A 13,776-nucleotide genomic window follows, 5' to 3' on the forward strand; every position below is an offset into this window, starting at 1 on the left:
CTAGTCTGAGGCCTAAAAAAAGTAAAAAAAAGTTTAAAAGAATATTAAAGGAACATCAAGGACATTTAGATGGTTTTGGATTAGTTATGTTTTCAATGTCTTACACCTTCCACACACACACATACATGCAGGGTCAGGATGCCAGACTAGCTGACATATGAAGGGCCTAAGTTCAGTTCCCATCTTGGAGTTTCTGTCCCCAAGTCAGCTGGAGATGTAATGCACAAAGGTGCCACAATAGGAGTAAGTCACTGCACAGCACCTAGTAGATTTTAGAACCAATGACCACAGGATTCCCCAGCCCCTATGCAACAAATATCACAATTGTGAATGAACTAAGGTAAAGTGAGGAGATAAATCAGAGAAAAATCCCGAGAGCTGTCAATACAGCATCATAGTAGCACATTCCATCCCCGATTATTGACTTACCTGGAAGCCCAAAGGAACAGGAAGAAAAATAGAATTGCTTATTTGTAATGGGGGTTTGCTGCAGACAGTGGGGAATGGAGCCACAGGTCTAAATGATGTCATTGGTGCTGCCCAGATCTGCTTTTCTATTATGCCCAGAAATTTTGAAGCTTCTCTGAGCATGCATGACAGCTTCTATGTTTTTGAGAAATACCTTTCTACCTCAGTCCATAAAGTAGCTTAGACACTGAGAATGAGGGGACTTGGCTGGTGGGTTTAGATGACTCCAGTTCTTTACTGTCCACAGAGAACCCCCATTACAAGTAAGCAATTCAGGTCTGGGTGATTCCAAAGCTGAAGTTCATATATAAGAAACTACGGTACTCCATTAAATATAGCTGGCACCCTCTCCAGTGCCATCCCTGATCTACGAAATATCAGTAGTTTGGTGAGCTTTTCCTGCCTCCTTAAATTGCTTTGAATATCAGCTGGACTATCTTTAAAAGGAACAGAATCCAAATTGTAGTGTTTTGAGAAGGTATTGTATGGATATTGCTGGGGGATATAGTGGGGGTTGTCCTGTGATTTGCGTGTGTCAGCTTTTGTGCACTGTCATGACTTGTTATATTGCACAATTCTTGGGGTTCCATTTTTCAATAGCATAAGAACATAAGCAATGCCTCCGCTGGGTCAAACCTGAGGTCCATTGTGCCCAGCAGTCGCTCACGTGGCGGCCCAACAGGTCCAGGACCTGTGCAGTAATCCTCTATCTATACCCATCTATCCCCTTTTCAAGCAGGAAATTGTCCAATCCTTTCTTGAACCCCAGTACCGTACTCTGCCCTATTACGCCCTCTGGAAGCGCATTGGGTAAAGAACTTCCTAGTGTTCGTTTTGAATCTGTCCCCTTTCAACTTTTCTGAATGCCCTCTTGTTCTTTTATTTTTCGAAAGTTTGAAAAATCTGTCCCTCTCTACTCTCTCTATGCCCTTCATGATCTTGTAAGTCTCTATCATATCCCCTCTAAGTCTCCTCTTCTCCAGGGAAAAGAGTCCCAGTTTCTCCAATCTATCAGCGTATGAAAGGTTTTCCATACCTTTTGTCAGACGTGTCGCTCTCCTCTGAACCCTCTCGAGTAACGCCATATCCTTCTTAAGGTACAGCGACCAATATTGGACGCAGTACTCCAGATGCGGACGCACCATCCCCCAATATAACGGCAGGATAACTTCTTTCGTTCTGGTAGTAATACCCTTCTTGATTATACCTAGCATTCTATTCGCTCTCCTAGTGGCCACTGCGCACTGTGCCGGCGGTTTCATTGTCATGTCCACCATTACCCCCAAGTCTCTTTCTTGGGTACTCTCATTCAATAACATCCCTCCCATCGTATAGCTGTACCTCGGGTTTCTGCTTCCCACATGTACTACTTTACATTTCTCAACGTTGAACTTCATCTGCCATCTTGTCGCCCATTCCCCTAGTTGGATAAGTTGGACAAGATGGCTAACTGGTTAGTGGGCCAAAGCTAATCTTGAATCCTCAGAAACGTGAGGCACTTTGGATCTCTAAGAATTGGGATAATACATTTTTATATTTTATTAAGAAAAATCCTTAGAGCACTGAAGACTTTGCTCCTTGCAGTTGCCATAAATGGACTAGATTACTGTAACTCACCTCTTGATTTGGTTAAAAAAAAAAATAAAAATAATTAGCTAGTTCAGAACACTGCAGTTTTTCTACTGTATAACACTAAGAAATTTGACCAGGAACACCACAGACTTCTGGTGCTGCATTGTGCCATTTAGTCAAGAAGGATTAGAGTGTTATAGCCTAGTACAGAGGCTAGTTCTGACTGGATCAGCGGGCCAAAAGAACACAAGGCAACTATCAAGTCAAAATATCCCAAGCCAAAATAGTACAGATGTTCTTTTCCCTCACAGCAACAGGGCCGCCATCAGAAATTTCTGGGCCCCTTACTGAGCAATCTTATTGGGCCCCCCACGCACCCCTTCCCCCCCGACTCCCCCTTCTTCCAGGGGCCGAATACATACATACTTTTCTCTGTCGCCGCACTCTTTGACCAAAAGATTTGTAAGCCTGCAACCACTTCAAGGTAGACTCTTTCAGCAGGGCCCTAACCTAACCTAAACTAATCTATACCTATCTATTCTAAATTAGCATATGTCTAATACTGAACTAATAACAAACTAACAAACATCTGCATAATAAATAACTAATAAATAATAGTGCTAGTAGCTATAATTCACTTTTGAATGTAAAATCTCAGTTAAGAATTTCTTTTGACCTTTGTAGGCCAGAAGTAGATCACAATTGCACAATATTTTTTGTAACAAGTATTAAATGTGTTTTTATAAATACTGTAAGCTTAATAAATATATCACAAAAAACTACACATCTGAGCGCATATCTGAACATACACATCTGTATGATCCCATCCTCCTCTGCTTGCCTATAGCTGCATCATGCATGTTAAAAATGTACGATATGTTGATATGTGCACCTTCCTTCCTTCCCATCAATCCTCCTCAGCCTGTCCTTACACATCCACAGCTGCATGTTAATGATGATGTATATGTTATGATGATAAATAAGTGCATATGAGCACATCATTAACATGCAGCTATGGATGAATATAAAAAAGAAACAATATTCTGTACAATTGTCAATTTATAAATCAGCGTCTTCTCCCCATTCTCTCTTCCCCATTTCCCTTCAGCGTCCTCAGCCCACTCTCTCTCCACTTTCCTTCAGCACACGCACATAAAAACAAGCAAGTAATTTATATCATTTTCATTCTATTCATTCATAGAAATTAAAGTCTAAATAATGCCAGTCACATAACAAAACATGATTTTACAAAAATAATTCCCTGCACAGTCAAGCCTTCAAGGATTACTAGATGTCTTTCAGCAGTTCCCCTCCCTCCCTCCCCCTTACCTTTGCGGCCAAGTCAAAATGATTTACCAACAATAAAATTTTAAAAACACAAAGCATGCTGTACGCAGAGAAAATGTTAATTATCATTTATATTCCGCGGGTTTTCAGAGGTCAAGGCAGATGACATTATGCAATGTCACCTCAATAACAATTATACAAAAATAAACAAATATTCCCCCTCCCTTTTTACTAAAACGCGATAGTGGTTTTTAGCGCAGGGAGCTGCGCTGAATGCCCCACACTGCTCTCAACGCTTATAGGCTCCCTGTGCTAAAAAACGCTATTGCGGTTTAGTAAAAGGGGGCCATAATGCAAAATATAGACAGCATATATAAATTCTCAAAGCAGACACATTTTGATCACTAAATTGAAAATAAAACCATTTTTCCTACCTTTGGTAATTTCATCAGTCTCTGGTTGCACTTTATTCTTCTGACTGTGCATCCAATATTTCTTCCCTTCTTTCAGCCTCCTGTATGCTTCCTCTCCTCCAGACCTCATTCCCTCCCCAAACTTTTTCTTTGTTTCACCCTGCCCCTTCTTTCTTTTTCTCTATCTCCATACCCTCTTTCTTTCTGTATGTCTGGTTTTCTCTCTCTCACCCTGCCCCCTTCTTTCTCTCTCCACACCCTCTTTCGTTCTGTATGTCTGTCTTTCTCTCTCTCTCTCTCTTTCCGTGCCCCATTTTTCTTTGTTTCACCTGCCCCCTTTCTTTCTTTCTGGCTTCCTGTCCCCCCTTTCTTTCTTCTCCCTGCCCTCCCCTATGCCACCACCATTGGGAAAATGCTGCCACCGCCACTGGGGAATAGGCTGCCACTGCCACCATCGGGAACAGGCCGGTGCTGAGTTCGCCCTGTTTCTCTTCCCCGCGGGGCCGACCAACTCTCGCCTCCCGACGTCAATTCTAACATCGGAGAGGACGTTCTAGGCCAGCCAGGCAGCGATTGGATGGCCCAGAACATCCTCTCCGACGTCAGAATTGACGCGAGTGGCGAGAGTTGGCCGGCCCCACAGGGAAAAGCAGGGAGAACTTGGCGCCAGCCTGTTCCCGATGGCGGCGGTGGCACTCAAGTGGCTAAAGAGCCGCAGTTTGCCGGCCTAGGGAGAACACTGGAGGGTGGCCAGCTGTGCACCCCCTTGGGACATAAACCTGGGGCGGGGCGGACTGCCCCCCCCCCACCCTGGTATGCCACTATCTGTACCTCACTCCCTCCCTATGACCAAAAATTCTCCTTTCTTCTATTCCCCGTGTACACAACCATCTCTTTCCCTCCCTTCCTCTCTCCCAAGTCCATGCCTTCTGTGTCCAAAAACCCATTCCCTCCCCCACCTCAGCACCTCTTTCCCTCCCTTCCTCTCTCCCAAGTCCATGCCTTCTGTGTCCAAAAATACATTCCCTCCCCCACCTCAGCATCTCTTTCCCTCCCTTCCTCTCTCCCAAGTCCATGCCTTCTGTGTCCAAAAACCCATTCCCTCCCCCACCTCAGCATCTCTTTCTCTCCCTTCCTCTCTCCCAAGTCCATGCTTTCTGTGTCTAAAACCCCATTCCCTCCCCCACCTCAGCATCTCTTTCCCTCCCTTCCTCTCTCCCAAGTCCATGCCTTCTGTGTCCAAAAACCCATTCCCTCCCCCACCTCAGCATCTCTTTCCCTCCCTTCCTCTCTCCCAAGTTCATGCCTTCTGTGTCCAAAAACCCATTCCCTCCCCCACCTCAGCATCTCTTTCTCTCCCTTACTCTCTCCCAAGCCCATGCTTTCTGTGTCTAAAACCCCATTCCCTCCCCCACCTCAGCATCTCTTTCCCTCCCTTCCTCTCTCCCAAGTCCATGCTTTCTGTGTCCAAAAACCCATTCCCTCCCCCACCTCAGCATCTCTTTCCCTCCCTTCCTCTCTCCCAAGTTCATGCCTTGTGTCCAAAACGCACTCCCTCCCCCCTTTTGTGTTCCGCGTTTGCCTCCCAGCCCATCTTTGCAACTTTCTCAGCAAAACGAAACTCAAGCCGTGAGGCTCGTCTTCTGTTCCTGCCTGCCTGCCGCACACAAATAGCCGACCGGAAGTATTCTCCGATGTCAGCGCTGACGTCGGAGGGCAGGCTTTGCTTAAGCCCTCCCTCCGACGTCAGCGCTGACATCGGGGAACACTTGCGATTGGCTATATGTGAGCGGCAGGGCAGGCAGGAACAGAAGACGAGCCTCGCGGCTCAAGATGTATTGAATTCCACGGGTCCCCCGTCCAGCTCTCTCCTGTCCACTTGGGGCGGACCGCCCCTCCCCCTAGACTGTGGCCTAGGAACCTGGGGGAGCCCGGGCCCCCTGTCAGCTCCGGGCCCCTGAATGCAGGACTAGTGGTACTGCCCTGATGGCGGCCCTGCACAGCATTAAAGAAATGTTTTGGAGAAACTACTTCTGCTGTGTGTCAGCTGGCCTCACTGACACTGCAGTAAGCTGAAAGACAAGGTCAAGGCCTCAAAGGACAGTGTTGAGATCCAGGATAAAAATAAGAGCATGTTCTTGTCATTTTGTTTCTTACTGTCTTTCAATGCTCCTAAGTTCCACTTATTGGTACTGATACTCTTAAAAGTTTAATTCTTTAGTACTAGCTAAGAGTTCTCACTTTCCAGGACTGGACTGTCTGCTTTCATACAAAGGACCTAGCCCTGATGGCCTGTCTGCCATATTTGAAATGAGAGGAAGGGCCAGGGTTACAGGTGCACTTGGGTTTTGTCATCTGTATGGATGTACTGAATTTAGGGCTTTAGCTAGGGCCAGAGGGGCAGCTGCCCACAGCAAAAAAACGTTTGGACTGAAATGCCAATAGAGACTGGTGATGTGGAAGCTAGCTTCTCTCAAGTGTTTTTCCATTTTCACTGGCAATAGATTAAATAGCCCCATCAAGAGAGGGAAAACATGCTGGTAGAGCTACCAAAAGAGAGAGTCTGACAGCAAAAACAATCAATCAGTTATGCCCCCCCCCCCCCATTAGATTTAGTTTGCAGCAGTGGGAAGTAGGGACTACCTTCAAACAGGGTAGCCAGATTTATTGGATCCAGAGGTTTTGATATGATGTGTAGGTGAAAATCTGACTGGGATAAGCTTTTTTTTCTGTGATGGGTGGTAGGCCTTTGTAGAAGGAGTGTCATGTCTGCTCTCAGAGAAGACTAGACTCTTGTTCATACACCCAAGAGAGAATATTGCCTCATTGGACTTCAGTGTTATTGAAGTATATGTTTGTCTTCCATAATTATGGAATATGAAGATTGTATGAGAGGTGTCCTTTCGCACATTAGATATCCCTTCCAAGAGCTGCCACACCTCACTTATTCTGTGGTGGAAAAACAACTTAGTAAAATTAGATCAACAGAAATACATGGAGAGTGTGCCTCTCTCCCAACAAGACTGCTAGCAACAACCTGCCTTCATACTCTTCATAGCTGCATTTGAGATAGGGCATGGACCATGACAACAGATGAAAGAAGAACATTGGGAAGAATAATCCAAATCATAGTTACCGGATACTAGGGTCCACCTTGGGGATCAGCACTCAAGAAAAAGATCTGGGTGTCATTTTGGACAAGATACTGAAACCTTCCGTCAATGTGTGGTGGCGGTCAAAAAAGCAGACAAGATGCTTGGCATAATTAGAAAAAGCATGGTAAAACAAGACTAAGAATGTTGTAATGCCTCTTTATTGCTCAGTGGTGCAACCACACCTTGAATACTGCGTTCCGTTCAGATCTCATCTCAAAAAAGATATAGTGGTACTAGAAAAGGTTCAAAGAGTGACCAAAATGATAAAGGGGATGGAACTCCTTTAATATAAGGAAAGACTAAAGAGGTTAGGGCTCTTCAGCTTGGAAAAGAAACAGCAGAAGGGAGATATGATTGAAGTCTATAAAATCATGAGTGGTGTAGAACAGGTACAAGTGGATCGATTTTTTTACTGCATCAAGATTTTCAAAGACTATGGGACACTCAAAATTACAGAGTACTTTTGAAACCAACAGGAGGAAATATTTTTTCACTCAGAAAATAATTAAGCTCTGGAATGCATTGCTAGAGGATGTGGTAAGTGCAATTAATATAGCTGATTTAAAAAAAGATTTGGACAAGTTCCTGGAGGAAAAGTCCATAATCTGCTGTTGAGACAGACATGGGAGAAGCCACTGCTTGCCCTGGATTGGCATGGAATGCTGCTATTTGGGTTTTTTGCTAGACACTAGTGACTTGGATTGGCCTCCGTGAAGACAGGATACTGGGCTAGATGGATCAATGGTATGATCCAGTAAGGCTATTTTTATGTTTTTATCACTCTTCCTCTCTCAACTCTGAGCACTGCGACCCAACATATAGGGTACTTTATGCCAATACCGCATACACAGACATATTTTCATAAAAATAATATTTATTCAAATTATATTAAATTAAACTTGAGATTAAAATTAGAATTAAATTGCCAATGAATTATATGCATTACATGCATTTCCATAAACCTTAACTCCGTAAACATTCTGTGTGTGAAGGGGGAGTCTTTCCCAAGGACTAAGTGGTCCTTGTGGAGAGTGGTTCTCCCCCTCCAACATAGGCTGGTGACTTGCTTATATACTATTACAATGACTGGTGGCACGTCACTTCAGTCTTCCAATGCTCAGCTACCACAATCTCTTAAAAGGAGGTACTATTTTACACAAAGAAATTTCTTAGGTTCTGAACAGAAAATTTTTTTACAAAGTATAAAACTTAAATATATATTTCTGTTACAATAATTTCTAAAATATTCTTAATGTGTATTTAGGATTATATAAAATCTTAAAAGAACTTCTTAGCTTAGTATAATAAAGCTGACAATTTACCAAAGGCCAGGAAATATGTTTTATTGTAGATAGACAATATTATATCTTTCATAAACAAATATGTCCAAAGTACTGAATTATAATGCAAGCTAATTTGCCTTTACAATTCGGCCATTGCTTACTAAAGCAGTATAAAACATATTCTAAGCAGAAATATTATTAAAGAAGAAAAAATTCTTAAGTGCAAACTAGAAAAAAAAATCACAGTTCTCTGCCTGGTGGAAAAAATGACAGTTTGTGAACAGAAAATATTCTTAAATTAGGAAACCTTATATTTTAAATTTAGATTTAAATCATTTTACCTAAACCAGGCAGGGTCAAATAGCTGATCTATTTCCCATGCTGGGCCTCCCATCTAGTCAAGGACTGAGAATCTCCATAGCAATCTTCCCTGGACTTGGCTAAAGGTCAGCTAGGTCAACCTCCACATGTTCTCATCTGGATTCTCCAAAGTCTAAACCTCATAAAATATAAGTTTTTAGTTAAATACCACACATACTGTCATACAATTGGTCATCTTTCATTCTTTGGGATCCCAAATTTCACTCATATATTCATGTTTCCCATATTTGATAATTATTAAAGCACATATGGATTTTAACATACAGACTTCTTCCCGCTCAGGAATGTGAAATCATATATCTTTATTATAAGACCAGAAGCCAGACGCTCCTGCTACCAATCTCCTGAGCTTACTAATTTAATCAAAGAACACAGAAAAAAAAACAGGCTTCAGGTGGGAAAGTATCTTTTAGCTAAAGCCTGAAAACAAATAGAGAGAGCAAGAGCTCAGAATTTTCATCTCACTTTCTATTAATGTCAGTGTACTTAATTTTTCCCTATGTTTTGCTTACCCAGCAAGTTACATATTATATATATTTATTATTTTCTTCTTCTTCCCTCTTTCTATATAATTTCCTGGTCTTTTGTTAACTATCTTTTAAGTTTTTCATCATGCTTGCTTATATAAATATTCACACTGTCCAGAACTTGGAAAGTCTGTTATGCCCTGTTATTTGTGTTGTCCCCACTAGACAGTGCCACATCAACTCCCCCCCCCCCACACACACACTCAGCCTCCGCTCCTCTTACAAGTCTCCCTTTTATTTTTCCACATGATCTTCAGTCTCTCATCTCAGTACCTGATCCCAGCAATATCTAAGTCCTCCCATCCCCATTCACAGTAAGCCTCCCACATCACCTCCCAACAAGCCAGTTCCCCACTTAAGCATCTCCAATCCCCCTCACCCCTACTCCGCCACCACACTCAATGTGCTGGCCATCTCTGCCCCAAAACAATTTATATTTAATCTGGCAGCTCACAGGTCCCTTTAAGTCACAAGTGCTAATGTCATAAGTGCTATAGGGTGCAACTACAAGATGTACAGGTGGGAGGAGTCTGGGTGGAACATAGTCAGAGCTCCTAATTGCATGCATAAATGATATAATACTGCAAGTTATGCATGTTCTTGCAACGTTTGGGTACCTGTAATTATATCAGGTCTATGGCTGGTAGAACTGCAGGCATCTAAATGTGTGACTTGTTAATGCCAGGTTACACTAATATTCTGTAATGGTATCTGGGATCCTAGATAACATTGCAGAATAGGATCTCAAAGTATGGTGCTAAAAGGAGATGTTGACTTACAGAATTGCCTCCATGGCAGCAACACTTTAAAAGTCACCTAAGTGGTTACTGAGCACAAATTCTGTAATAGCATCCAAGTACCCAGTTTCTGTTATAAAATAAAATACAAGTTGATATTTGCATTTGGTGGTATAGCAAATTTTTAATAAACTTGAAAACTTGGTAAGACTGAGACTAATGCAGCCATTCAAGCACTGAGCAACTCGGTCTTCATTGGATTGGAGACAGTGAGAGCAGCAAGGACAGATATTCAAACCAGGAAGCTTTTGATATTAACAGGAGTTGCCATCCAACAAATAACATATAATTGGAAGGACTGTAGAAGACTGAATTATTGTTTTTGGTGGAATTCAGTTTGTCATGTGTATAAAATGGAAAGAGCGTTGGCAATTCAAAAAGGTTATTATAATAAATTTAAGGATGTGTGGGGACCGTTATTAAATTATAGTAATGAATAAGTTACACTTTTTCCAATTTTAATACACATGTGGATTTGGGGTGGGGGGGGTTCTTGGTTTTCGATTAAGAATATATATATGATTGTCATAAGATATTATTTTCAGGTGGTATATATTAGTTACATATGAATTTGGGAGGGGGTGGGGGTTAAATCTTATTGGTGTATGATATTGAAGATTTTTCAAGTGATGTTGTATTATAATTGTGTGATATTTACTGTACACTTGATATAAGTTATAAAAGGAATAAAGAATTAAAAAAAAAAAAAAAAAGAAATTTTCTGAATCCTGCATTACTATGCCATATACATATTTAGCCAGTAATTTAATATGAAAAGCTAAAGGAAGGCAACTAAAGTCTCCAGAAACAACAACAACAAAGGTTTTTAATGAATTCTGTTAGTGCAAACAATTTGTTTGCCCGATGAAATGTAACTTTTTTCATGTCGTGGGCTCATTCGCAATCTGAAAATCAGCTTCTCTTAACATTTTAGATGTAAGACTTTAGTCACTTTTTCCCACAGTCCTGTATCTGATTCAAAATGCATTATGCTACAAACTGCTAGCTCACAGGTTCTCAAATACAATCATTGCTCTTCATTCCACAGGACCATCATACCCCAATGAATGCTGTCATAGCAAAGTGGTGCAATCTGCAGAAGGGGAATGACATAATGGCAGGCAGCACTCAACTAGCAGAATATACACCTTAGCTAAGACGACTCAAGAGCAACATCATAGAAAGTTCCTTTGGGCTGACAGACTGGCGAGTCCCTGTGCACCTGCTTTGTTAAGAAATCCAAGCTCCCTTCTCAGCTCAGGTCTTCTGCAGCGCCGCTGGTCATTTGGTTATGTAGTCACCTCCAGTAGTAGTGAAAACCCAAGAGGAAAGCAGTGACCCTACAGTTCAACGTATTACAGATTGCTTTATTAGAATATCAAACAATATATCGAATCTACTGCTGCCCCAATCATCTGCATTGCATGAAGCAGGAATACACACTTGAGCTGTTCAAGCATTCAGGCAGCAAGTTGAGCATTAATATTGCCTCAATACAGGTTCTGGAGCCCCAACGCAGGCACACTTTCTGAAACATTGCCATATCAGGTTTTTATATTTATCACTTGAAGCACTGGATGTGATATTACTGGCTATTCTATTCAAGCAATATCAGACAGCAAAGTCACTGCTTCCCTCTCAGGCCACCTCTGCTTCTGGTGGTGGTTTATCTATTTACAGAGGCTGATCCTCCTCTTTTTGTTCTTCAGGTACTTAATTATGCCACTTCCCTGATGCAAATCTCTTCCAACACAGACTCATGTTAGTATGGATAACCTTAATGGATTTAAGCTAAATTACTTTTTCAAGAAGACATTTGCAAATGTAAAACTTAAAAAAAAACACACAAAAAAACTTTAAAACGAGTAATGATTATACCTACAAATGCGTGAGCTACTGGTTTGTAACACAGTATGTTCTGGTTCATATATGAGGGTCCAGGACCTTTATTTAGGGCTCCTTTTACGAAAGCATGTTAGGGCCTTAACGTGCGGAATAGCGCATGTTAGCCACTACCGCCTCCTCTTGAGCAGGTGGTAGTTTTTCGGCTAGCGTGCGCTAATCCAGTGTGTGCGCTAAAAATGCTAGTGCACCTTCTTAAAAGGAGCCCTTATTATTAAGTTACTTGTCAGAGTATGATTTATTTTGGGAAGAGCCTTGTGTATTCTCTGCTATTAGTGATGTATGTTGTTTTTTTTTTGTATAACTACTAACACACACAGCTCAGTTTTTAAAATATATGTATTTTTTTTCTCAGTAACAAAAACAAAATACTTTCTAACAGCAGAGGTGTATTAAACAGTAGATATGGCCCACTCTCCCAAACACAAAAGAAATACAGGCAATTAAATAGAAGAACAGTGCCCAAAGTTAAACAGAAAAAAATTAAATAAAGGAAATCATCCAATTCCAACTTATAGATGCAATAAGCGAGCGGTCTCATTCGAAGGCAACAGCAAACTTAAAACATACAAAGAGATCCTTCTCAAAACTAAGGAACCCTTTCCTAGGACAATGTCTCAGCTCTCACTTTCCCCATTTTCTATTATTTTCCTTTTTTTTTCATCCGTTTTCTTCTGGAAAATATTACTTCTGTAGAACTGCAGCTCTTTGATGCTTTCCCGGATGTCACCCAACGCTCTGTGAGATTTATAAAAGCTTCGTATTAAAAAGTGGGTTCAACCTTCTATTTAAATAATAAAAAAGATGTAACTATTAAACAGCACAAGAAAGAAAATGTTTCTGAACAAGGATATAAAAGAGTATCAATCAAAAACCTAGACATTTCTCAAAGCAAACAGAAACATCTCATCAAACCTAATTGAACTAATGCTCCCATGATACCGAGTGTAGGAATATGGATTTCTTGCAAACTTATTCTGTTGCTTATTTTTGCTACAACGAAGTTGGAATATTTTTTTTTTTTTTAAACACTCCAGCTCAAAAAGTGCAAAAGTGAAGAAAATTATATAGGAAAAAGTCCCTGTTTTGTACTTCTCATAACTATTTTGTGTTTAGGCTTCATTTTCCTAATTTTCTCTGTTTTTAAGGTGGACTAGGGGATTCCTTTATTTTTCATTCCTAAACTAACCTCCTCCACCTAACATCTCAACCTCTGGCAGCCCACAAGCACCAACTTTTCCCAAGATCTCTACCATATCATCTTTCTTTCTAGCTCCTCCCCTCTAACAGCATGGGAAGGGAAATAAAAGGAAGCATGAACTACCATTTATACTCTAATCTAATCTAAATCTTGGACTTATATACCGAGTCATCTCTTATATAAGATTTTGGGGCCAAAAATTCAAGTCTTCCCCTCCGTTGCAAGTTGCCCCCCTCCCAAAACAGTAGACTTTTGCTGCCGCGATCAGCATGTACCCATACCCTTGCTCCAACCCCTACTGGAATGTCAGCTAGTGCTCCCTCCCCGAGTGAAAGTAACGCCTGTATCCCCACCCTTGCCCCAACTCTCACTAGAACATCAGCTAGCATTCCTTCCCTCCCAAGCGAGAGTAATAGCACCCCCCCCAACCAGGCCTACCATGATTTCCTGTCTAGTGGCATATTGGGCAGAAGCAATTCCCACTCACTCCTGCCCATTCTCAAGAGGTTTCTGTTGGAAGTCTCAGTTGCCATTTTTACTGAGAAGGAAGAATGGGCAGGAGTGAGTGGGAATTGCCCCAATGTGCAGCTAGGCCACCATGAAATCATAGTAGGTTTGGGGGGGCGAGGGGTTACTCTCGCTTGTGATGGAGGGAAGGAGTGCTAGCTGATGTTCCGGTGAGGGTTGGGGCACAAGCATGACCATGGCAGCAAAAGCCTGATGATTCAGGAGGACTTGCAGCGGCAGCAGGGGGGGGTAAGACTATAGGGAGGGAGGAAGGGAATCACAG

The 13,776-nt window shown here is 41.8% G+C and overlaps 1 protein-coding gene across 1 annotated transcript in view; it reads right to left on the minus strand.

Moving 5' to 3' along the window:
* Window positions 1-12,106: 12,106 nt before the first annotated feature.
* The window catches only part of REXO2 (RNA exonuclease 2), a 39,006-nt gene continuing 37,336 nt past the window's right edge, over window positions 12,107-13,776 (minus strand). The window contains exon 7 of the mRNA XM_033919434.1: window positions 12,107-12,523. Coding sequence (XP_033775325.1) covers window positions 12,403-12,523 — 121 coding nt within the window. The 3' untranslated portion in view covers window positions 12,107-12,402. The remainder of the gene's footprint in view (window positions 12,524-13,776) is intronic.

Source organism: Geotrypetes seraphini, chromosome 13, assembly GCF_902459505.1.
Source record: "Geotrypetes seraphini chromosome 13, aGeoSer1.1, whole genome shotgun sequence".
NCBI classification, from domain to species: domain Eukaryota; kingdom Metazoa; phylum Chordata; class Amphibia; order Gymnophiona; family Dermophiidae; genus Geotrypetes; species Geotrypetes seraphini.